The sequence below is a fragment of the Lepisma saccharinum genome, chromosome 24 (assembly GCF_977018435.1).
Source record: "Lepisma saccharinum chromosome 24, izLepSacc3.1, whole genome shotgun sequence".
NCBI classification, from domain to species: Eukaryota; Metazoa; Arthropoda; class Insecta; order Zygentoma; family Lepismatidae; genus Lepisma; species Lepisma saccharinum.
Window position 1 is genome coordinate 37,420,132 of NC_139252.1, and position 26,430 is coordinate 37,446,561.

General features: G+C 36.7%; 1 protein-coding gene across 2 annotated transcripts in view; it reads right to left on the reverse strand.

The window, feature by feature from the left end:
• The window catches only part of Scp2 (Sarcoplasmic calcium-binding protein 2), a 411,658-nt gene that overhangs the window by 7,611 nt on the left and 377,617 nt on the right, over window positions 1-26,430 (reverse strand). For both annotated transcript variants that reach the window (XM_083110730.1, XM_083110732.1), the window contains exon 4: window positions 1,498-1,617. In XM_083110730.1, the coding sequence (XP_082966856.1) occupies window positions 1,498-1,617 (120 nt within the window). The remainder of the gene's footprint in view (window positions 1-1,497; window positions 1,618-26,430) is intronic.

Consider the following 26,430-nt stretch of genomic DNA (forward strand, 5'->3'; position numbering starts at 1 on the left):
AGATTTTGTTGTAAATAAGATCCTTTTCATTTCGTTAGGAACCAATATAGCTGAAAATGTCACTTTCTTTTCATGAAACCCATGAAAATTAATTTTAATGCACTTTAGATTGTCTACGTAGTCTATGTAAACTACAGCCCAATGTAATCTACACGTAGATTACGTGTAGACAACGCATGTAGACGTAAACTTATAGTCTACGGCACATCACTGATCACAACCATTCCTGAGAGGGCTACACACTGCGTTTCGAAACTTGAAGAGGTGCTTCTGTTGGTAAGCGGGCCCGAACAGTATTTAACTGAACTATTTTATGACGTACTGCCAGTGCTCCGCCACTGGGCTACTAGTTCTAACCTTCCTACAATTATAGATATTCTACGGTGGCACATTAGGTATGACGTCAAACCGCCACTTCGAAGAATAGTGTTAGTTTTTTGGAGTATAGATTTTTCCATCGTTATCCCTTTACAGCGGCTCTAACTTAGTGGGGGAAAAAAGCATTAAGCAGGTTGAACTCAGAGATTTGTTTTGCAGTTTTATGCAGTAATATATGCCATATGCCAGAAAATTTAGGCCTTTGGTTTTAAATATAGTTTAAGGCCATTTCTGAGAGTCAAACGTGAATTGCATAGTGGCGTTTTTTGACTATTTAAGTCACAAGTGCCAGTTTCGAAGATAACTGTTTTTTGAGTGCCTAATCCTGGAAAATTATGAAAAATCTGTCGGTTTATCAATATTAGTGCTTATTTTGTACCTTTCGCTGCTAATTTGCCTGCCTATTTTGAGAGTTTTTATCGATCCTCATCCTAGTTATAAGTCCTTACTTTCGTAATAATTGTGTGACCACGGATAGGGTACATAATATGGGACACTAAAAAGTGTCATATGGGAGATGGAACAAATTATCATGAAATATTTTGTTAATACTGTCAGTAAATAAGCTGTGAGAATTTTTGGAAAGTACACCGATGAAACATTTTTTTTTGTTCTTAAGTTCGGGGACATTATTCTAATATAATATATAATAACTTGCAAATTATTGGGCAGGCTCGAGCCCCACAGGCCCGTATAAGTTGACGCCACTGTCCCTATAAACAGATGTGAGGTTCTTATCAATGAATATTTAGTGGACAAAACCGACCAAAGAGTTGTGATAATCACATTACATCCACTATGATTCAGACTTCCTCAATGCACGTTGCAATATATTCAGTGATTTAAACTCACATATACACTTGTTTGTCTCCCTACAATGCGAGGACATTAACGATAAACCTACAAACCGAGGACATTACTTAAATTAATTTATTACTCTAAAACCAATGATTTTGTTGAGATTAAGCACTACTTTTCTTCCTTAGCTTCTTTAGAGGCACGTGAGAGACATCACCCTGACATTCCTCGGATTGTAGAGCCAGAAACGTGTTTTATACACAGTTCCTCGCATAGCACACACACACATACACACTTTAACACACGCACAGTGTATCTTACCTGGCCATCCCTATTTGCATCCGCTCGTTGCCTGAGACCGTCCCAAACCTTCAGCAAGATGTCTCGTGTCTCTTGGTGTTTAGGATCGCCTGGTGACCACCCCCTCATCCGACAGATTCTCTGAAAAGGAAAACGCAAAGATTGGGAGCAAAATGCCAAAATTCTAAGCTGTTTAAATTACAAATAGAAAAGTTGATAAACATCAAAGATTCATTCCGCTGTCCTTAGTACACGAGATTTTTCTTTAAGGGTCAACTGTTCATATTAACCATGAGAAAAAGCTTTTATGTACTTGTACAGTCACGGACATTTCTGGGTTAGAAGGATTGTATTGAATCGTAAATGGAATAGTTAAAACCTGAAGTGTAAGTAGTGTAATTGATGCTATAGCCAGGACAAGAAAGTATGAACCCCCCTCAAGCAGATTTGTTTACACTTAAAACTAGCTCAACATGCCCATATGAGCTTTTTGCTCAAGTGTGGAACCCTGTCTAATCCAAGATTTTTGTAAAAAAGCCCTCATGGATTCCATGAGAAAGTATGAACCCCCTCAGATTGATGAGACCACACTTATAAAAGGCACTTCTGTGAGATTGTTGTCCATAATCCTGTCAAAAATATGCTCCTCTTGTTATTTTTTTTGGCCACACTTAAAACTAGGCCAAGACACACACACACACACACACACACACACACACACACACACACACACATACACACACACACACACACACACACACACACACACACACACACATACACAAAGCACACTGCTGAACCCAACTAATATTTTTATCCAGCATAGAGTTTTGATTTGACCCCCAAGAAATTTTATATAAAAACCAAAGCCAAAAATATTAACACACACATACACACACACACACACACACACACACATATCACACTGCTGAACCCAACTGATTAAGCATAGAATTTTGATTTGAATCCCAAGAAATTGTATATAATAAACAACAACAAAAATGCCGAATCAAAAATATTGTAATCAATGCAATAAAAATATATCCAGCCCCAATTGGGCCAAGCACCAAAAGATTTGTGACCCAGACAAATACAGAACTCCCACAAAAATATGCCCCAAATGCCATAGAAAATATAACATGCAATACTTCACATATACACATAAAGATACTTGTTCTGCACAGTCATCAACATTGCCCCCACAACCATCCACATCTGGTCTGAAGAGGAAGCATGAAGCACCTGTTAATGCTGGACCTGCAAAGCAGCTATGTTTTGCACCTATCCATAGCAGTTTTAATGCCCAACTTAGAGATTATCGGTTTGTATCAGAGCCAAGATGTGGTATTCAGAATTTTTTGAACAGTAAAAAACCTGATCTGCAGGCAATTCTAAATGCACAAAATGGCCCTTATAAGCTGTCCCTCAAATTGTATACTCAATATAAGAAACCAAATGGCACAAAATTTATACAGCCCCACATAACAGAAACTGTACCTGTATATTCAAATGCAAATTCAGACACAATAATAAGCAGGTTGATAGATCAATTGAACATTAAACACTCTGAATTTGCAGCAAAAGAGTCTGGATGGAGCCTATGCGGTTCTCCACACAGGCTCTATGTTAATATTTCTGAATTCAGCCCATTACAAGGATCTACATATTTGCCATTACCTGCCAATATTAAAAACAAAACAGCCGTGGTTAATATAAAAAATACCGACCAGAAATGCTTTTTGTGGTGTATTTTAGCTGCTTTGTACCCAGTTTCAAGGCATCCTGAAAGAATAAGTTATTACAAACAACATGAACATGATTTTGATGAAGCAATGGAGGGTTTGGAATATCCAATGTCTGTTCAGAATATTGATAAATTTGAAAAAAGGGCCAGGCATATCAATAGCAAACAATTATCTATTAATGTATTTATTTGTTCCACTGGCAATTGCCCGATAGAACCTCTCAGAATCAGTATATTTGATGATGATTCTGCTGTTCCGATTGATTTGCTCTTAATTGAAGGGGATGGCACATATCATTACACTCTGATACATAATCTTGAAGCTTTGGTCAGAACACAACTAGACAAATCTAATAGAATATTTAAGTTGTGCAGAAGATGTTTAACTGTACTTGATGGTCAAAAAATGGTGAATGGGGTTCGGGAAAAAAATGCAGAAATTGCAAAAAACAAGTTAATTGAGCATCTGAAATACTGTGGGAACCATAAACCTGTTCATATGGTGATGCCAATGCCAAGTGAAAATTGCAAATTCAAAAAGTTTGAAGCCTTGTTGGAACACCCAGCATATATTGTCTGTGATTTAGAATCAATCCTCAAATCTCTTGCATCCTGCAATCCAGATCCTGAAGAATCTTCAATTACACCATACCAGCTACATGAACCTTCCAGCTTTTGTTATGTGGTTGTACAGGATGGTGTTGTTACCAAAAAAGATTCATACATGGGGCCAGATGCCATCAAAATATTTGCACATAGAATAGAAAATGAGTGCCATGACATAGCATCTAATATTTTATTAAAATCAAAACCCATGTTGCCTTTAACAGAGAAACAGATTGAAGATTTCAACAAAGCAGAAAAATGCCCGGTATGTGATTCTGAATTTTCAGATACAAATATCAAGGTGAAACACCATTCTCATACAGATGGTAAATTCAAAATGGCCCTGTGTAATAGCTGTAATATTAAGATCAAGAGACCAAGATTTGTCCCCATATTTTGCCATGGAGCATCCAATTATGATTTTCATCATCTGATCACATATGAGGGGTTTGACAAGCAGAATTTAAATATTTTAGCTGAAAATGATGAGAAATATATTGCTATTAGCAAAATAATTAAAGTTAATGGTGTTCCTATTCACATAAGATTTCTTGATTCTTACAGAATTTTATCTGCTAGCCTGGCCACACTGGCCACTCAATTATCTGATGATCAATTCAAAATCACATGTGCTTTGTTTCCAAATCAGGACCTGAAATTAATTAGGCGGAAGGGTGTATATCCATATGACTATGTTACAGATTTTTCTAAATTTGATGAGTGTTCCCTGCCACCACAAGAAGAGGTTTACAGCAAAATCAGAGGATCTGGAATCACTGATGATGATTATCACCATCCCCAATTGATGTGGAACAATTTAAAATGCCAGACATTTGGTGATTATCACATGGCATATTTGAAACTTGATGTGACCCTCTTAGCTGATATATTGCAGGCATTCAGAAAATCTTCTATGCAAAATTATAGGCTGGACCCAGTGTATTTTTACAGTGCCCCGGGCCTAGCATGGGCTGCAATGTTTTTAAACACTAAAATGCCATTGGATCTGATCCAAGATCAAGATATGTTTCTGTTTATGGAGGAAGATATAAGAGGGGGGATGGTGCAATGTTCCCAGAGATATGCCAGAGCAAATAACAAATATATGCCTGATTATGATCCAGCACGGCCATCAAATTATATATTGTATGTAGATGCCAACAGCCTCTATGGTCATGCCATGATGCAAAAACTGCCATATGCAGGGTTTGAATGGGTTGAAGATTTCAATATTGAGGATCTTCAGGACTTTGATGACAGTGATTATGGCCTCTTCTTAGAGGTTGATCTGACAATTCCTGATGATTTGCACAACAAATTTTCTGATCTGCCCCCAATTCCTGAGGTTCAGTGCTCACCTGGCTCTAAACAGAAGAAATTGATGATGACTCTGGAGCCAAAACAAGGCTATGTCATATATTACAAAAACCTCCAGTTCCTGATGAAACATGGTGTCCAAGTGACCAAAATTGGCAAAGTTTTGAGATTCAGGCACTCAAGATGGTTGAAACCATACATTGATACAAATACAGAGCTTCGAACATCTGCAAAGAGCCAATTTGATAAGGCCTTGTTTAAATTGATGGTTAATTCTGTGTATGGCAAAACTATTGAAAATGTCAGAAAACATACCGATGTTAAAATAATTACTGACCCCAGCCTGAGCAAAAAATTGGTTGCAAAGCCTAATTTCAATTATAGAAGAATTTATGATGAAAATATGGCACTTTTCAACATGAAAAAAACAAAGATTAAGTTTGATAAACCTATTTGTGTAGGGGCTGCAATATTGGATTTGGCCAAATTACATATGTTAATATTGTATTATGATGTGTTGAAACCTTTTTATGGTGATAATATAAAATTGATGTACATGGACACGGATAGTTTTGTTCTTGATATTAAAACAGAAGATGTTTATCAAGATATAGCACAGCCTGAATTGTTTCAATACTTTGATACCAGTGAACATAAAGAGATTCAACCCCACAACAAAAAGGTGCCTGGCAAGTTAAAAGATGAGACACATGGTGATGTTATTGTGGAATTTGCTGGGTTAAGTGCCAAGATGTACAGTTTTAAAACATGTAGTGCTGTTGTCAAAAAGGCCAAGGGTATTGGCAAAGTAGCTGTGGAAAAAGAGCTTGAATTTGAAGATTATAAAAATTGCCTCAAATCCCAGAGCTTAATCAAAACATCAGAATCCAGAATCCAGAGTGTGGATCACTTATTGACTTCAAATGTTGTAAGAAAAGTGGCTCTGGACCCACATGATGATAAGAGATGCATTTTGTCATGTGGCATACATACTTTACCATGGGGTCATTGTGATTTGAAAAATGGCAATCAATGCCCAATCACAGAGCATGATTTGAAATAAATAAACATGCCTATGAACTGATTTGGGTTCAAAAAACAAGGTATTATGGACCTGCCAACACCACAACCCTCTCCTGATATGCTGTCTAAACTGAGTGGCTTGTTAATTATTCATCTGAACAGCATATTTACAGATGTTGATGATGAAACAGGCAAAATATTGTACATATTCAACAATAATTTAAATCATTACCAATTACCTGTAGGTGGGCAATTGCAATTTATTACAACCCCTGAGGGTGATGTTAAGATTTCAATAGGGAGAAATATTTATAGAATTAAGCACTCAAACATGGTTTCTGGCACTGTTTATACTGTTTCTGCTGGTGACTGCTTATATATTGAGGTCCCTGGATCCTATGACAAGCTTATACTCTTTTTTATAGAATTAAGAATCAGATACTCTATAATAAATAACTACTAAACAAAATGCCTAATGATATATTTGGCCACACAAGACATGAAGATCATAGTGATGAGATTTTGATGCTTGATGTCACAGTCAAGAAATTAAGAAGTGATTTACAAGCTTTACAAACTACACTCAATGCCAGTCTTCAATTAGAAATTACAAATTTGCAATCACAATGCATGGACCCTCTTCTTAAAATTGATTCTGAACTCAAATTGCTGCTTCAGAAATATACTGACCTGGCCACATTGGATAATTTTCAAAGTTTGGAAGAGGCTGTAGCAGCTCTTCAAGCCAAATTTAAGACCCAAGCTAACAACTCTGAGCAATTGAAACAACAATTGGAAGAGCAAATAAATAATGTCCAGGCACAGCTCCAAACAATTGTCAAAAGCATAAAATCACAAGAAGATTTTGATCTAGTGATTTCCACTCTAAAAGAACAGATTCAGTCACTCCAAATACCTAATCTGGACCCTCTGAACAATGCCATAGCCGAGGTTAAAGAAAAAATTGAGACACTTGAAAATTTTATGAACAATTTGCCATCTTCTGATGCTTTGAATGCAATAACTCGGAGTGTAGCAAATATTAAGCTGCAACTTGAAACATATGAAGATTTTGGAAAAATTCAAAGTTCCATAACCCATCTTGAAGGTACAATAGCAGCAGTGCAAAGTGATTTGGCAAATGTACTAGAATCCAGATTGCCTGGGATTGTAGATACCCTTGTTAGTGTCCAGCACCAAATCACAAAGCTTGAAAACCTCAACACTGAATCTGAACTATCTCATTTTCATCATTTGATTGATGATATCCAAACAAAACTTGAAATTTGACAACAATCCACACCTTCTCAGGCAGATATAGCCCTGCTCCAAAATGCTATGCAAAATGTGGCTCATGCTTCTGAATTAAATGATGTGAAATTGGCACTTGAATCTTTGCAAAATACAGTATCAAATCTTCCTACATCACAGGAACTTAAAAATATTAAGAGAGCAGTGAATAGGATATTGAAATCAGAAGATATCAAGAATATCCAGGCAGAGATCAAACATCTCACTCAGGCAGTGGCCACTCTACCAACAAATGAACATATTAATGAATTGCATGCCCTGTTTGAGGATATCAGAAGACAGGTCCATGATCTTACAGCTCAAAATTCAAAATTGGCAGTTGTTGAAAATTTGCAACAAATTGTAGCTAATATCAAGCAACATCTAGGAACCATGGAATCCAATCAAGCAAATGCTCTGTCTGTTTTTGCCACCCAGCTTCAAGAAATTGTGCAACAATACAAAAAACTTGTTGTGGACATAAAAATCAAGCCAGGCCATGATGATGTTGTTAGGACTATCAATGAGCATCTTGAATCTGTAACAAGCAGATTGCTCACAGCAGAAAAAGAAATAACCGGCATAATTGAAAATCCTAAACATACAGTAATTCTTGAATTGTACAGCATCCCCAACAAAGAATATGATTCTCCATTTACACCAGGTGGCAAAATATATATGCTGTCCCCTGCACAATTTTATTACCAATTTTTTGTTGGGGGCACATTGAGACCAATCAAGATCAAATATTGGCTTCAACCACAGGCACACCACTACCCCACCTTATCAATAACAAATGCTGATAACAAAATGAAAATCACCAGTGTAGAGTTACAGGATTTTACAGATCCCAATACATTAGAAACAGCCTATGTTGAAGATGATGGGTCTTTGGAATTTAAAATACAAATAGGGGACAAATTATATTTAGAAAATCCTGCAGTATCAGCTGCTGAACACCCCATAGTTGCAATATTCTTGTTTACATATTATGTCTAAAAAAATTATTGTTGATGAACTACACAGACAGGCCCGACATAATTTTAAGAGACTCCCAGTAGTCACAAAGGGCATAGATGATTTATGGCAAAGCGACTTGATTGAAATGGCAAGTGGACAGTTGAAAAACTTAGACAAAATCAACAAGGGCTACAAGTATCTACTCACTGTAATAGACACATTTTCAAAATTTGCCTGGGCTGTGCCACTCAAATCCAAGACTGGAAAATGTGTTACAGAAGCCCTCAGGACAATCATCAATCAGAGTGGAAGATCCCCGCGCTATTTGCAAACAGATAATGGCAAAGAATTTTATAATTCAGTGTTTCAACAATTTATTAAAAGCCAGGCAATAAAACATTACTCGAGTTACAGTGACCTCAAGGCCTCAATTGTAGAGAGATTCAACAGAACCTTAAAAAATCTTATGTATAAACAATTTACACTTCAAGGTAATTATAAATGGATTAATATTCTTCCAGAACTTCAACATAAATATAACAACTCGGTCCATTCCACAATCAACATGAAACCCTCTGAAGTAACTTCATCTGATGAGCAAAAATTGATCAGCACTGTTTATTATCCTAGATACCAGCCAACAACAAGAAAGGCCAAATACAAGATTGGTGATCAAGTAAGAATCAGCAAATATAAGCACTTATTCAAGAGAGGCTTTACAAGAAACTGGAGCACTGAATTATTTACAGTGTTTCAGGTTAAACCTGGGACCCTTAACACATATATAATAAAGGATCACCGAGGAGAAATTCTCAAAGGCAGGTTCTATGAACAAGAGCTCAGCAAAACTAAACAGCCTGACACATATCTCATAGAAAAAATCATCCGCAGAAAAGGCAACAAGTTACTTGTCAAATGGCTAGGACTTCCAGAACACAGCTGGATCGATGCAAACAAAATAATAATATGAGCACCTGGGATGTTATAAAGAGGCTGCCAGAACCTGAACAACAGAATAAGAGAAATGGCAAGTTGCTACCTGATAATATTAGGTGTCTTATTGTTGGGCCATCTGCTTGTGGTAAAACTACACTAATGGTTGATAATTTTTTATTGGCACCCAACTGGTTAGACTGGAAAAACAGGCACTTGTATATCTTCTCTAAGAGCTTGGAACAATTAAAATATCAGCAGCTGATGAAGCTATATGATGGATTGGATATTGCCACTTTTGAACCAGATGTTAAGCCACTTCATGACTGTCTCGATAATTCTGTTGTTGTGTTTGATGATATTATATTGGATAATCAAAACAAGGTTAGAAATTTCTTTACACAGGGCCGGCACAAAAACATTGATTGCTTCTACCTGGCACAGACTTTTTCAAAAATACCGAAGCAACTGATCCGAGACAACAGCAATTTTATATGTGTGTTTCATCAAGACCATACCAACCTCAAACACATACATGATGAATATGTAGGTGGGGACCTGAGCTACAATGATTTTTCCAAGTTTTGCAGCAAGTGCTGGAACCAGGACAGTTATGGGTTTGTCACAATTGATATGACAAGAACACCCAATACTGGCAAATTCAGAAATAAAATCAACAATTTTCTAGACATTGAAACATAAATAAATAACCATGAAAAGGCCAATAATTGATGATCTTAAATTAAGAGATTATCTTGTAAAAAGATTTAAGGGATGGAAATCAGAGAACCGTGGAATTTATGAAAAACACAAACAAACAGAACAGCCTGTAATTGATGCTATTAATAATTTAGGTAAAAATATCAAAACTGTTACAGAGCAAAATCAAAATTTGCTCACAGAGCTTGTACCTGTAGCTGCTAGGAACATATTAGATTATCCATTCACCCCACTTTCCAGTATTCATACACCTAGTCCTATTGCTCCTCGAAGAATTGAGGCTAGTCAGGATCCTATTGAATTGGGTCTTCTTGCTCAAAAATATTTAACCACACCTAAAGACAATAAAGATGAGGTTTTTGGCTTATATGCTGACACAGAGCTTGATGGCAGCATCATACATAGAATTGGCAATTTCAGAGTAACATTTATGGGAGATGATATAATTGTATATTCAGAATCTCGACTTGGAGAAAAAGGTGCTTTTGTTAAATATGCCGGAACACCTGGATTGTGGGAACTGATGACTAGGAAAAGGCCTGGCAGCTATACAGATCAAGATTATGAGGATTACAAAGAAATATTAATAAAATCAGATGCTCTATACCAGAACAATGATCCCACACAAAAAAGAGTCAAGTCAAGCAGTGGGGCAAAATACAATAATTTAATCAAGCCCATATGGTCTCAGATCAAGACTGGTAGTGGAATCAAACAATACAACACCCTGCCTAAAGAATTTGTGTGGGTTGATGATGTCAGGAAACTTGTAGATAGGTTATTGGTGATAGCTGGGGAGGAAAATGCTGGCAACAACAATTTTTACAATGAAAAGGTTGGAATTATGGACATGATAAGCACAAAATTGTCTAATTTTATAGTGAATGACACTAAGGGGATTGGATATCTCATAAAAATTATTAATACTCTACCACCTAAATTTTGGAATATTTCTGAGGGTCGGGGCCTTGTTAATGACATTATAAACAAGCTGCCATTTGAACTACATATTCCAGGCTATCAGTATTGTGGTCCAGGCACAAAACTGGATCATAGATTTAACAGAGGTGATCCTGGTGTTAATCCCTTAGATGCTGCTTGTAGAGACCATGACATAGCATACAACACACATTCTGATCTTGACAAGAGACATGTTGCAGACAAGAAATTAGAAGAGGCTGCATTTGGCAGATTTGTAAGCAAAGATGCTTCTTTGAGTGAAAAAATAGCAGCATTGGCAACCACCATAGCTATGAGCACCAAACAAAAATTGGGGTGGGGGTTGTGAATATGTATATAATAAACCTACAATGAAGGCCAAGGGTGTTATTTATCAAATACCTTATGCAGGTCTCAAATCTCTTAAAACTATTGACAGTCTTTTGACCAAAAAGCAGCGCAAGAAAAAAATTCTTGTAATGCAAAGGGCCATGGTATGAAATTGTTACTTAGTACCCCCCAATTAAAAAAATTACAGCAATCAAGAACAAAATCACATGTGGGTGGATTTATATTTACCATCCCTGCCATATTAGCTGCTCTCGGGGCAGTTGGGAGCTTGGCCGGGGGATCAGCCGCAATAGCAAAAACAGTAATAGATGCCAAGAAAAATAGGGCAGAATTAGATGAGCAGAAGCGCCATAACCTGGCCATGGAGAAACAAGGCAAAGGTGTTAAGAGAGCCATGAATAAGTTTAAAAAAAACAAGAGCCGCTTACAAACCAAGATATTGAAGCTTTAATCAAGCCACTGGGCATCAAACATTTTAGAGGTGTGTACATGTCTGATTCTTTACCAGAGCAACCACTCAACAAAGAGTGTGGTATTGTTAATTTGGATAAGTACAAAAATCAGGGCACTCACTGGATCTGTTATCTTAAATATTTAAAAAATGAGGCATTTGTGTTTGATTCATTTGGAGGTGTTCCACCTGAAAATTTAATAAAATATCTAAATTCAGCTAATCTTTATTACAATAATACCCGTGTTCAAAACTTCAAAGATGTTAATTGCGGACATTTGTGTTTATCTGTTCTTAGATACATGTCTCAAATAAATAAACCATCAATTGAAGATTTTCAAAAAGCCTTGTGGTATCTGAAACATCATGGGGGTATTTCATCTCACCAGCCAAAATTCAATATTGAAACTCAAATTGCATGATGACATAGTGTATCCCAAAACAATAGCTCTCAGAGCATTTTATGGCATGTACCTAATCCCTAATATTACACACCACAACAACAAAATTGCAGTTGGTAATGAAAAAATTGTCATCACTCCAGGGCAGTATAATCTGTCCACTCTAAATGCTCAATTACCCAGGGGTATAGTATTAAGTCAAAATTCTGTCACTCACAGAGTAGAAATTGTATCTGCCACAGAAACAGTGGATCTGGGTACTATAGGAGAGCTGTTAGGCTTTGAGAACAATACAAAACTTGAACCAGGCATCAAACACACTGCTATGAATATACCTAAATTCTTAGCCATAGAAACTCTGAATATTCACTGTAATATAGCAGAGGGTATGATCACCAAATCAAATGGTATAGGCACTCACAAACAAACAGGCATTATTGCAACATTCAAGCCTAATTCTGAATTTATGGAGCCCATCATCTACAATCCATCCCCAACATTATATTTTCCTGTGTGTCATAACAGAATAGATTATATTGAATTGATGGTCACTAATGAAAAAGAAGAATTAGTTGATTTTGCTGGAGCCACAACAACTGCAATAATAGAAATTAATATTTAAATAAAAATACATACAAGAAGAAAATGGAAAATATTGAGAGTTATGAGCTACAATCATTCCCCCCAAACAGGAGGACATTTGCAAATTTAAATCAACCCAACACAGAGATTGAGGTTGATCTTGATGTAGGGGATGGATTAATACACCCTCACAGAGCTGATCTATACATCAAATTTGATGTTGTAAAGCTCGATGGTACAGATTATCCGGCAAATTCAAATATAAGATTGGTAGATAATTTTGTGCCACATCTATTCTCTGAAATTGAGATCAGAAAACATGGTGTTGTTATAAACAGAGTGGATTATCCCGGCATTACCTCCACAGCTTTGGCCACATTAAAATTATCCAAGACCGAGGCTTCATACTACAAAATAGGTGGATTTGAGGCTGGTGATAAGATATTATCTAAGAACCACACAGTGCTGTTCCCCATGCGCCTATTGCCAGGATTCTTCTCAGATTACAAAGAAATTATGTGGAAGGGTGGTTTAAGAATTACATTTAGAAGAGCTGCAAATGATAACAATGCTTTGATGAGGTACAGTGCAATAAACCCCACAGGAGAAGCTCTGCCTGATACCCTACCTGATGCAGGCAAATGCATTATTCAGACCATGGAGCTAAGAATCCCTGTTGTTGAGTATGAGGCCAGTTATGCTCTTAAATACAAAGCTGATATAATAAAAAATCCAGAAATTCCTCTGCAATTTTATACATATCAATGTGTACAGAAGCCCGCAACTGGTACATATTATGAGTTTGATGCCACAAATTCATTCTCCAGTATTCAATATGACATGCCTGATTTTGTAGTGGTACTGTTTCAGACTGGAAGACACAACAATCAGGAAAAAAATTCAAGCAAATTTGATAGCTGCAACATCAAGAACATATATCTTAAAAATGGCAGAAATGAGGTATTTCCTAGAGAAAATTACAATTTAGACATGTCCAAGGATGATTTCCTGAAATTATATGAAGCATTTACAGCATACAAAAGAGTCACTACTGGCAATACTGACATGTATTACACACCAGATGAATTCAAAGCACAGAGACCCATGTTTGTAATCAACACTTCAAAAAGAAAACAAGTTGTGGTGAATGACAGGACAAATATTAAAATTATCTGTGAATTCCATGAGGCTTTACCTGATGACACCATATGTAGTGTTATTCTCATAGGAGAAAAATCATATGTTTATGATGTAAGAAATGAGAGAGTCACGGAGCAATTCTAGATGGTCTCTGCATATTGCATTGTTTTAATATACAATTTGAACCTGGTATCCAATTGAACTTAAACCAGAAGTAAATATGTGTGTGTGTGGGTGGGTGTGGGTGTGTATATGGGTGTGTCTTGGCCTAGTTTTAAGTGTGGCCAAAAAAAATATCAAGAGGAGCATATTTTTGACAGGATTATGGACAACAATCTCACAGAAGTGCCTTTTATAAGTGTGGTCTCATCAATCTGAGGGGGGTCATACTTTCTCATGGAATCCATGAGGGCATTTTTTACAAAAATCTTGGATTAGACAGGGTTCCACAATTGAGCAAAAAGTTCATATGGGCATGTTGAGCTTGTTTTAAGTGTAGCCAAATCTGCTTGAGGGGGGTTCATACTTTCTTGTCCTGGTTATAGCATCAATTACACTACTAGTGTACCTGACTGTACGGTGGATTAAACGTTTTATACTATTGTTTTTACTGTCTGAAGGTATCTTACCTGAGTATCTAGAATAGAAACGATTTTTTTTTAACAAAAGAATGCATGACAGGCTTAAATAATAGTAAAACAGGATAGCTACTCACCGGGAATTATGCGTGAAGTATTGGCTCCGGGAATTATGCGGGAATTCTGCTCGAAGTTTTCTCCGTAGACGTGAAAAATTGCATTTTTTTTAACAATCCCAATTGCATTGAATTTATTTATTTATTTCTTCATCTTATTTATACATATTTATTAATGCCCTGAGGCAAGTTTCTGACAGTTTAGCTCTTATTTTTATCCAGGAAGGAAAAGAAAGATCTCCTTGGAAAATAAGAGAGAATTCTCTCAATCCATTTGATTTGTTAGCTTCCTTGGCAGAACAATCTACAATTGTATCTGACAAACGGAAGATTATTACAAGATAAAATATATCGAAGTTGATTTCTTTAAGTTGATTAGGTAAATTTGAAATTGTTATACAATTGACAGTGTTTCATACGTAACTATATTCCGTAAAATTTGTGACTTGCGTTTGTAGATGTATTTCTTGTTTGAGTATGCGAAATGGCAAACGTAAACTCCACTTAAATTGAATTGATTTTGAATTTTTGGATACACTGAAATCGCACAGACTCCTTATATTTTTAATATATTTGTGTGTGTGTGCGTTTATGCGTGGGTGGTGAGGGACGGTAACACCTAAGTTAGAAATAGAAAAAAAACATCTGCTTGTACCCTTGAATTTTTGGAAAGTGTGCCTTGAAAACCGGGAATTATACTGAAATTGAATTTTATCATGGTCCTGGAGTGGTCACCCTGAGTGAAATGATAAGTTTATAGTTGGTATCCGATGTATGGGCGCTATTCACCGGATGTTTACACTTCTGTGCTTCCTTGGCGCTGGCGGGGACTGCACTTCCGGTTTGGAAAGAAAAACATTGAGTTCAAAGGTGTAAAGGCAGTGTGTTCGGAAAAGGCGACGATATTTGTGTGGCTTTTTGGTTTCAACATGAGATAGGGTACAAACAATTGTTCTCAGGTATCTATGCGTCGTTTTCAGACAGACCCGATGCGGAAAAATCAGTGGATGTAGGCAGTAAAGCGAAAAGATTGGACACAAACACGAGGAACTAGGCTCTACAGTCGGCACTTCAAAAAAATCAATTGAAAATATTTTACGTGTTTCGAAAATTATAATTGTCTAACGCACATGTGTTGATTAAATTTAAAAGTTGGAACTATTTATAATCATATAACACATTTGCCTTTTGGTTGTTGATAAACGTTCTCTCCATGGGCGTCTGTAGGTCAGTCGACCCCTCCTCCCTCCTCTGGAAATTGGCATCCTTCATTTCAAGTTGCAAAAAAGCAGGAAGTTTGTTATTTTTATTGTTAATAACAGAAATAAAGTTCACTAGCTTAGTAATCGAACAGAGTAATCAATGTAAAATATGCATTACATCGAAAAAATGAGTGAAAAATACAGGAACCAGCATATTTTTTTTCATATTCTACCATTTAATTCAAAGAATAAATGGTTCCACATTTTTCAGAATTCGAAAAATTATAATTTTAGATGAGGTCACACAATATAAACTTTGTGAGTATTTATTTTCTAACTTTTAAAGTCCTTTCTCGAACGACACTTGCAAAAGTTAATAACAAAATACAATAACTGTGCATTTCAGTATAGTAACATGAAATGTAAAAGTATTAATGGAAAATGGTTGTGCTGGATATTCACTCGGCTTGTGGATCGAATAGCATGATGATAATAATAAACAACAACAATAATAATAAAATTCGAATAAAATTTATTTAATTAGGTATATATTATTACTGTATAACAATAATTTTAACCGTAGTAATTATTATTATTTCTTTTACTGTTGTGATCGAAGTATTTCAATGTTTATAATTACTGTAAGCTTCATTTCAACCTGGAGAAGTCTTTTAAAAAAAGAAGCTGTTGGTAGAGGATCAACATTGCCTTGGAAAATATTAGTATTGTCCCTTATATCTGCATCCAAAGGATCCGGAAAATTGCCAATCTTTTCTAGGTACCTTTGTTTCTCTATATCACTCAAAAATTTCAAGTGGTGTATTTTGTTTCCGATTTTTTATAAGAAAATAAGCTCGGTGACGATCTGTATTCCACTTGTTTACATTGGAAAATTCGCCAAACCGGAAGTTCTTTCCCCGGCATCACTGGTCGACATGGGTTCTGATGTTTGGAAACTAATTGTGGTTTCTGAAACTACATTTGATGCTGATTTCAGAAGTGACCTTCTTTTTGTTGTATCACCCTCAGTTATTTAGAAATCTTCATTGTTGTATAAATTGTAATTCCTGCCCAGAAATTAGAAGTTAATAATATTCCCGATAGATGGCAGTGCACCTCTTATTACATTATATGATTAACAAAATTGCTGAAGACGCCTAGTAACAATGAATGATTCAATAAATTTGTTTCTAAGTTTTGTTATTTGATACCAACTAATGCATATAGGACAGTTTTTAATTTATTTACCGTGTATAAGGTTACGTGATCCAAAAACCTTAGTTAAGTGTATTGTAGATATTGTATATGTAAATAGCAGTAGGGAATGCAAAATATTTGATAAAGTTTTCGTCATTGCCGATAGTTTGTGCTGTGTTGTGTCGAGAGACAATGTCGTCGTCGTCCAGGAAGTGTTTGAACTTGCCCCATGTATTCTGTTACATTTGTGGAAGCTATGTAGTGAAGAGGCAAAGACAACGTATCACCACATTTGTGAGGTCTGCTTACCACGAATATGTTGGTGTTAAAGTAGGTGATCAGGACAAAAACTGGGCCCCGCATGAAGTTTGCAAAACATGTGTGGAAGCTTTGCGATTGTGGAAGTGTGGGAAGAGGAAAGCATTGCCATTTGGAATACCAATGGTATGGCGGGAACCAAAAAATCACATTGATGACTGCTATTTCTGTGCTATAGATGTTAGCGGTTTCAGTGCTAAGAACAAGAGCAATGTGAGTTATCCCAACAACATACAATCGGCCATTAGGCCCGTGCCTCATGGGCCAGATGTACCTGTACCACGTACGAGTAGTGATGATTTCAGCACTTCAAGTGACACTGAAGTTGAACTTGCACAGTATGATGACAGTGACGATTTCTGTCCTGGTACAAGTACAGGCACTCCGCAACTTTTCACACAACATGAACTGAATGATCTCGTAAGAGACCTACATTTACCAAAGGAGAGTGCCCAACTTCTTGGTTCCCGACTGAGTAAGAAAAACCTGTTGTCTCCAGGAACACATTTCTCATGGTACAGGCATCGAGAGACAGAGCTACTCCCATACTTTACTGAAGACGAAAACCTTGTTTATTGTAACAACATAAGGGAAGTCATAGAATTGTATGGTATTTCTTACAATGTAAGTGAATGGAGACTTTTCATTGATGCATCACACACTAGTCTGAAGGGTGTTCTGTTAAATAACTGTAATGTGTTCCCATCGATTCCAGTTGCATATTCTGTGTCGCTTAAGGAAACTTATGAAACTTTGAGGTTCATGCTACTGAAAGTGAAATATGAAGAACATGGTTGGTCTGTCTGTGGAAATTTCAAAGTGATAGCTTTGTTGTTGGGTCTCCAGGCTGGGAACACAAAATTCCCCTGCTTCTTGTGCAAATGGAACAGTCGGGACAGGGAGAATCATTGGAAAGTGAAAATGTGGCCAAGTAGAGAATCTCTCTCTCCAGGGAAGAAGAATGTGACACAACGGCAATTAATTCAGTCGTCTAAAATACTGCTTCCTCCGTTGCATATTAAGTTAGGGATAATAAAGCAGTTTGTGAAAGCGTTAGACAAAGACGGCGAATGCCTGGAAATTTCCATCCGTCACTGAGGGTATTTTTGTTGGCCCTCAGATACGGAAACTGATGTTGGATGCAGATTTTGAAGAAATAATGACTGCTACGGAAAGGGATGCCTGGGTAAGTTTCAAAATGGTGGTTGCCCATTTTCTGGGCAATGAAAAACACGTTAACTATGAACATTTTGTGAAAAATCTGCTAACGAATTTATGTAAACTTGGTTGTAAAATGAGCCTCAAATTGCATTTCCTTAACTCACATCTAGATTTCTTTCCGAGTAATCTCGGACACTTCAGCGAGGAGCACGGGGAAAGATTTCACAAGGACATAGCAGAGATGGAACGGAGATACCAGGGACGATGGAATGTTTCCATGATGCCAGATTTTTGTTGGATGTTAAAAAGAGATGTTCCTACTTCGGGTGTCGGGGAAGGCAGAAAGTAAAAAAGAATGAAGTTTGATCCTGAGTCTAAGTAATTCGAAATGCACTATGTTATATCTCTTTCTAGACATGTGTAAATGAAAATGTACATGAATATAGTATATAATATAGATTTTACAATCTCAATATATGTCCCACTGATTACTATATTTGCAAAAATTATTTATTCTATGTGTCTGTAATATGATTATATAAACCCCAAATGATCCCAATAATACCATAATAGACCCCTATATGCTATTCAGTTTTCACGATTTGTGAAAAATTGTGACGTGATGGAGCAAAACGGTTTTCAAATTTGAATTCAGCATGAAAAATCCTTTCAGAGTCACCTATTCATTTCAAAACATCGTTCAACTTTTGAAAATATGTCGACCAGTGCGAATTGTCTGATCGATCATTTCTTGTTTACTCAGGAATAACCCCCATACGTTGTATGGCTAATAAGAGCAAATGAGGTGACCATAAGGTTGGCACAGTCACGTTCTCGGTATACTCTCGATATCTCAGGTATCTTTCTCGCCTCCACAAGTTTCGAGAGATCTTGTCTCGATTCATCTCGATGTGGTCCCGGCATCATCCCTCAATGTCTAATTGTCAACGAGCGCAAATTGTCAGTAAAATACAGTGTTGGGAATCGGCACTTTGTGTTGGTTTAAGATTGTTGCACGAAAAACCCCAGCAAATTCTCAATTCCGCACAAACAGCTATAGTTAGTGTATGTACTACCCTTGAGATATTCGGGAATTCTCGGTACTGGTCGTGGTTGTCCGGCTGAGCCGCCAATATACACCGAGATACTTCGGAGCGGAACCAATGCGAACGTTTCTCTCGGTCACGTGTTTGACGAATCTACGGAAATACCCGAAGCGTTCGTTTATAACCACGAACTAACTTTAGGCAATCCACATTTAATAGCGAGCTTTCTGCTTTAATGATGACTGGCGTAGCCAGTCAAAAGGGATTTTTATCATTCTGCGAGAATGGATTAACGCCCAGCTTGCAAGAAATGATTAAAGAAGAAAGCTCATTACAATGCACAATCGGGACGCGCACCAAAACTGACCAGAGAGCAAGTTCAACAGCCTGACACAGCAAAACGCAGAGCCATGGATGTCAAGTCAGCAAGATGCACGCTTCGCATAATCCGTGCCCTCCTATCTTCCCACCTGCAGATATACATTAAAGGATTAAGTCTATCGATTAGTTCGCGGACTTCTACGTCCATCTGAAACGCCGGGTCTAATAATTTCCGCATCACGCCACTGGATTAGTGTTCCTGCGATGGGGTGGGTCCGAGGGAGGAGTAGGAGAGAGATTTTAGGGTCGTCAGCCGCTCTCTCCAATCTCTCGTGGATTACATCGGGTGTGGCTACTTCAATAACTCCCAAGAAGTGTTGCGTGGCCAGAAAAAGGATTCTGAACTCTTGGGGGAAGAATGAAATAAAAGCACGTCTAGAGCTTTTTAGGGTTCAGCCAAGGATTGATTTTTCTGTTCGCTTGTTATGACGTGGTAACAATCAGGCAACGGATTTATATAACATGTAGTAAAAATGTGATAAATATGTAAATACATATTTACTTATATTTACCAAAATATGGAGTTTAATGTGGACTTAAAATTGTAAAATTTTACCTTTTTAATAATATAAGACTACACGAGCTACATAAAATACAGTCTTGGCATTGTAGTATTTCAATGTTTATAATTACATTAAGCTTCATTTCAACCTAAAATCGTCGCTTCTGGCGCTGCTGTCGGGCGCGTAACTACTGTAGTAGGCGAGGGTGGCGTTAGCCGGGGTTGCTCCACCTGGGACTCTCTTCCAACGTTGCCAAAATCACGTTTGTAACAATCAGCAGCCGATGCTTGAACCCTCGTTCTCTATTGTTGACAACAATGGTATACCAACAGGAATTTCAAGTGTTTTACTAATAGCAGTTATTCGCAAGAAATTAGCCCAAATCTTTCGGTCACAAGAGGACATATACGTAGTTATTGCTCGAATATGGAGTATATATTGAGAAATGTTCTGAAATATGGAAATAATATGTAAAAATAACTAAAATATGAACCAAAACCTAATATATGTGCAAATGGAAAATAAAACTGAATTTTTCGAGTCTGATGCGTAAAGATAATACAAAATATAACTGATTTCAGCTTCACACATAAATATGTATTTACATGTAAATCCGTTCACTGGACATACATAATATTGAATCCAGTAATTATGTTAGTAAATCCACTTTAGAATTACAGGTTTCAAGCTTGAAGAATGACGTATCATCAGCTGCTATACCCCCAGCTACGAAAATCTATCCAAAGCATCCTCCCATATGTTTCGTTTTTACCATATTAGACAATTGGAGCATCCTTATAGTTATTATAAAGCTAGAGCGATATTTATAATAAGCAGACTTCGGATTCTAGGTTTTTAACCTATTATTTCCTTTACAGGTATGTAAGAAATAATAAGTTATGTCGGCGTTTCGTTAAAAATCATAACTGATGAAGTTGTATAGTGCCTAAAAGAACCTATTTTAGGTTTGTGCTCCTAAATCAAGCCTTTTATAAGGTTTTTATATTTTTTTAAAGGTTTTACGGGATTTTTATGTCACACAGAGGCATTTGCTTTGTTTGGTCACCAAGAAATTCAATGACGAATGTGTTTGAAACCTATTCTCTGTCGATTTCACATCCTCGAAGTCCATGGTGATTTTTCAAAGCTCTAAACAAAGCATAATGTCTGGTGCCACTGTTAGCTGTACAATCCAAAGTGGTCTGATACGAGTATGTGTGGACTTGCTCACTTTCGCGTCACTTCGGTGCTTTGCGGCATTCATGTCTTGCAAACTAACATTTCAGCATTGAAGTTTGCACCACTGACTATGTTTTTGTTGAAATATTATTTTCAGCATATAACATGATCCTCACAGAAATATTGATGCCTAACTATACTGCGAAGAGTGTATTTTAATAGCAAATTCCCAATGGTAAATTCTGCCATCGCCGTAGGGTTAGGCATCACACATAACGTTATGCAAGATAGTGTGTATTTCAGGATATAGGTGTCCCATTTTCATTGCCGCTGACTATTCCTAATCAGCATTTTTCAGGAATTTTGAACAAGTTTAAGTTTTTTTTAATCTACTTCAGGATTTTTCGAGCCGAATTTAAGATTTGTAGGACCTATTTTAGGGTTTTTAGAACCTATTTTAGGTTTTTAGAACCTATTTTCGGATTTTTAAAACCTATTTTACGATTTTTAGAACCTATTTTACGATTTTTAGAACCTTTTTTCGGATTTTTAGAACCTATTTTAGGGTTTTTAGAACCTATTTTAGGATTTTTAGAACCTATTTTAGGGTTTTTAGAACCTAATTTAGGATTTTTAGAACCTATTTTAGGATTTTTAGAACCTATTTTAGGATTTTTAGAACCTATTTTCGGATTTTTAGAACCTATTTTACGATTTTTAGAACCTATTTTATAATTTTTAGAACCTTTTTTCGGATTTTTAGAACCTATTTTACGATTTTTAGAACCTTTTTTCGGATTTTTAGAACCTATTTTAGGATTTTTAGAACCTATTTTAGGATTTTTAGAACCTATTTTAGAAACCTAAAATCAAATTTTTTAGAACCTAAAAATCCGAGGTCTATCACTGATTGAATTGCTTTATTTTACTTCGCTTTACTACCACTTTCTGGCTATTCTCGGAGATGGAGAAGTGGTGATATGATGAAATTGAAGAAGGTGCACTCACAAAGAGTGCACGCTCATGCCTGGATTCCAACCTGGGACCCTTGCCGTCGTAGCGCGATGTGCTAACCATTCCGCAACAGAGGACGGAATGTGTCATTACTAGGGGCCGGATAATTATGTACTAAAAATCTGAAAAATATGTACATATATATGTATTTAAATATTCAAAAATATGTAATTAAACCATTCAAAAAAGTAAGAAATATGTAACATAAGAAATATCACCTGCATGTATGTCCTATTTTCTTGGAACAAATTCCTCAAAACCGGGCAAATGAACAAAAAGAACATCTGAAATACAATGTTAGGCATACACTTTTTGAATTACTGTTACTTTTACATCACATGTCCCCTATAACAGTAAGAAACAAAAATGTGTTTCAAATTGTCAAACACGAAACTTCTCCTGTTATCGCGTAACAGGGTTTTGTATTGACTAAATGATCTCTCCACTTCACACGAAGCAATTGGTGCATATTTAAACTTGCACAAATCTTCTGGTGTGTATATCCAAAGCATCAGAGCTTTTGCATTCAGTTAACACTCTGTTAATAGCACAGACTGTATCGTTCTTCTCCAAAACGGAACACATCTTTTTCGTCACTGCATCCCCAACAGTTCCGTCAACACTTTCCAGGGAGGCGACTGTAGAATGAACAAGTTTAAGGCTCTCAGTAATTTGGCGTCATAGGTTTCTCCCTATTCTTCGCCCGTCCTTATATTGCAAAACCACCATGCTGGTCTCGGAATTAACATGACGTTTTACCCTTCTGTTGAATGCCAGTGAAGTAGATCGCAATGGTCTTGCCGACATGAGCAGAAGTGGAGGAGGCTTTACAATGCTCATTTCTTACACATTCTGTCATGTATATGTGTAAATATCAATAAATATGTAAATATATGTGCTTATAGAGTGAAATATGTAAAAATATGTACTCGCGAGTGAAATATTTAAATACGTATATGTAGTTTAAAATACACGTTTTTAGGCACTTTTCCGAATGAAACTCAAAAATTTCACTAATTTGATCCAAAAATTTTGACAGAAAAAAACATTTAATTACATAATTATCCGGGCCCTAATTATTACTTATGAAAGCAGTTTATTTTGAGTAGTTAATAATCTCTAATGTGCTAGAGATTCATTTCTAAGAGTTTAAACTCGTAACTTGCCTTGCAATCAAGGGGTCCTGGGTTCGATCCCTGGCGAAGGAACAGTATTTTAAATCCCACTATATAGTTTAAGACTAATCCCGATTAGCCTTTGAGCATAAAGTGAACCTAAGCATTTTAAGTCGACTTTATTAGCAGATTGGTTAATCGAGACTGGACCTACAGTATAAACCACTCTGTACGTACCTGCTGATCGTACCTTACCTACTGCCTCTTCAATCTGTCGTTCACCATCCGTTTCGCAAGGGTTCTTATTGTGAAAGATAGCATTGATACGTTTATTAGTAAATGGCTTAGAGAGAAAGCAATGCGAGGTGCTCAAACCTTTGTAAGAAAAGGTATATATGCCTGTCAAAACAAATTCATTTCCTTTCATTATTTTGACAGGCAAAATGGCGTGTATCATTTCATCACCAATTTTGAACAACACCAATTAAGCTGTTTACATATCCTATTCCATCTCTCACATTTTTTTTAGAGCCCTCTAGCATTGAAATAAACTATCATGGGGGACACGATGGCTCAAATAGAAATAGGAATTTTAGTTCTTGCTAAGTTTAAAATATTAAACGCTCTTTTATACGTTTAACAACCATAATAGCATTATTATTTTCGTCACATCTGCTTGTTCAGTGTGCAAATATGATAAAAGGACGACTATATTTCTGGTTATGGTAGGAATATTTTACATACAATATGGCATATTGTAAGGTCAGGTAAATTGGAGCACGTTTTTTATTACATAACTTGTACAAACTATACTATACCTTTGAAGGGGTCTACCAAATGTCAATACAATAAGACGAGTATAAAAATCTTTTATAGCAACGTTTCAGCTTTTTATGGCGACTCTAAGAAATATAATCCCTTTGAATCACTGCTGTTGTTATAAAAACAGAGTTGCCAACCATATTGGTCTGTGATTTGCGATCAGATGTTGCCAACTGTGGTGTCTTGTTACTGTGATTACAAGGCGAGAATTTAGACCCCTGCACACATAGACATGACTTGGGGAGGCAAGGGGGCACTCCCCCCAAATAAAAGAAATTCAGATTTATGAAAATTTACAAGTTAATGGTGCTTAACCTCCTGGAACTTGAGGAGCAAAGTAACTAGTATTTTATAATTATGCAAATATAACAATTATTATTGCCTCCCCCATGGCGCAGTGGTAGCGTCATTGCATTGTAATCTAGGAGTCCCGGGTTCGATACCCGGTGGAGGCACAAGTGGTTCGGATTCCACTTTAAACTGTAGGTCCAGTCCCGATTAGCCTTACTGCGCATAAAATTGACTTAAAACACCAAATCAAACCAAACTATAACAATTATTATTTATCAAAATAGTCCTGGATGATATTTTTATGGACTTGAAATAGTTTTCATTCTGTCCCCTCAAAGTTAGATCAGATCCCAAGTTACGCCTCTATCTACACACACAGGGAGGATAGATAAAAACTATGAGAATATATTTCAGGGCGTTAGTGGTGTGAAATCTGAGAAAAATAGAACAGTTTGACAGTGGCGGCAGCAGAAGAGAGAATGGGAGTGTACCCCTTTCCCAGTTTGATCAATTCTTCCCTGTTACCGCCCCCTGCAAACTAGAACTGCAATTTTAGTCCAATTATGCATTCTCTTTGTCATTTAAGGATATGTCAAATACGGCGGATCCTCGATAAAATATTTCAGTTCCCCTCCACCCCCAACTAATTTTTTTTTCTGGCACCCTCACTGCTTCTGGAGTAGAGAGTACGTATTGTGTTTTTACAACCAGGATTGACCTCGGGTAGGCTGGGTGGGCCTCAGAACCTGTTCCGTGCAGGAATTGCCGGAGAAATTTCCAACTCGAGAATCGAACCCGGGTCACCCGCGTGGCATCAGACGAAATGGCGTACGTAAGGGTGGAGCTGATGGGATTACAACCCCAACATAAATTATGAGAAAAATATTTTCAAACGAAATCAGTAAGTGATTGGAGGAAATCAAAAAGTGGTAAATACAACCCGCCCCTGAATATGACCCCGCGAATGCTATTTTTGTCTTTGAACAACTTTTAAGACGTTGTGTTAAATGGCAATAGCGAATTATTCCATTGTGCATCACACCCAATGATGTGCGTCTACGCGTAAACAATGATAGTCTACATTCTACACGTAGACTATTTTATACACGTAGATTACGTAATCTATGTAAATTACATGGCGAAAGGGGATAACTTAGCAAAGGGCGCCGTGGAATAAAAAAAAATTATACTACGTATCAGTTGCTGATGTGTGACGAGAACTTTTCATACGCTCCCTTCCAAATTCGAACAATTTCTCACCTAGGAAGAAACCTAATATAGGAAATATTCTAGTGTTTTATGGGAAAAAGACCACTTTTGCCTCACGACTGCCATCTTCTTCCATAGTTGGTAATAGAAGAGAAGAGAAATTTTGTTGTAAATGGGGTTATTTTCATTTCCTTAGGAACCAATATAGTTGAAAATGTCACTTTCCTTTCATCAAAGCCTTGAAAATTAATTTTAATGCACTTTAGATTGTCTACGTAGTCTATGTAAACTACAACCCTATGTAATCTTCGCGTAGATTACGTGTAGACAACGCATGTAGACGTAAACTTCTAGTCTACGGTATA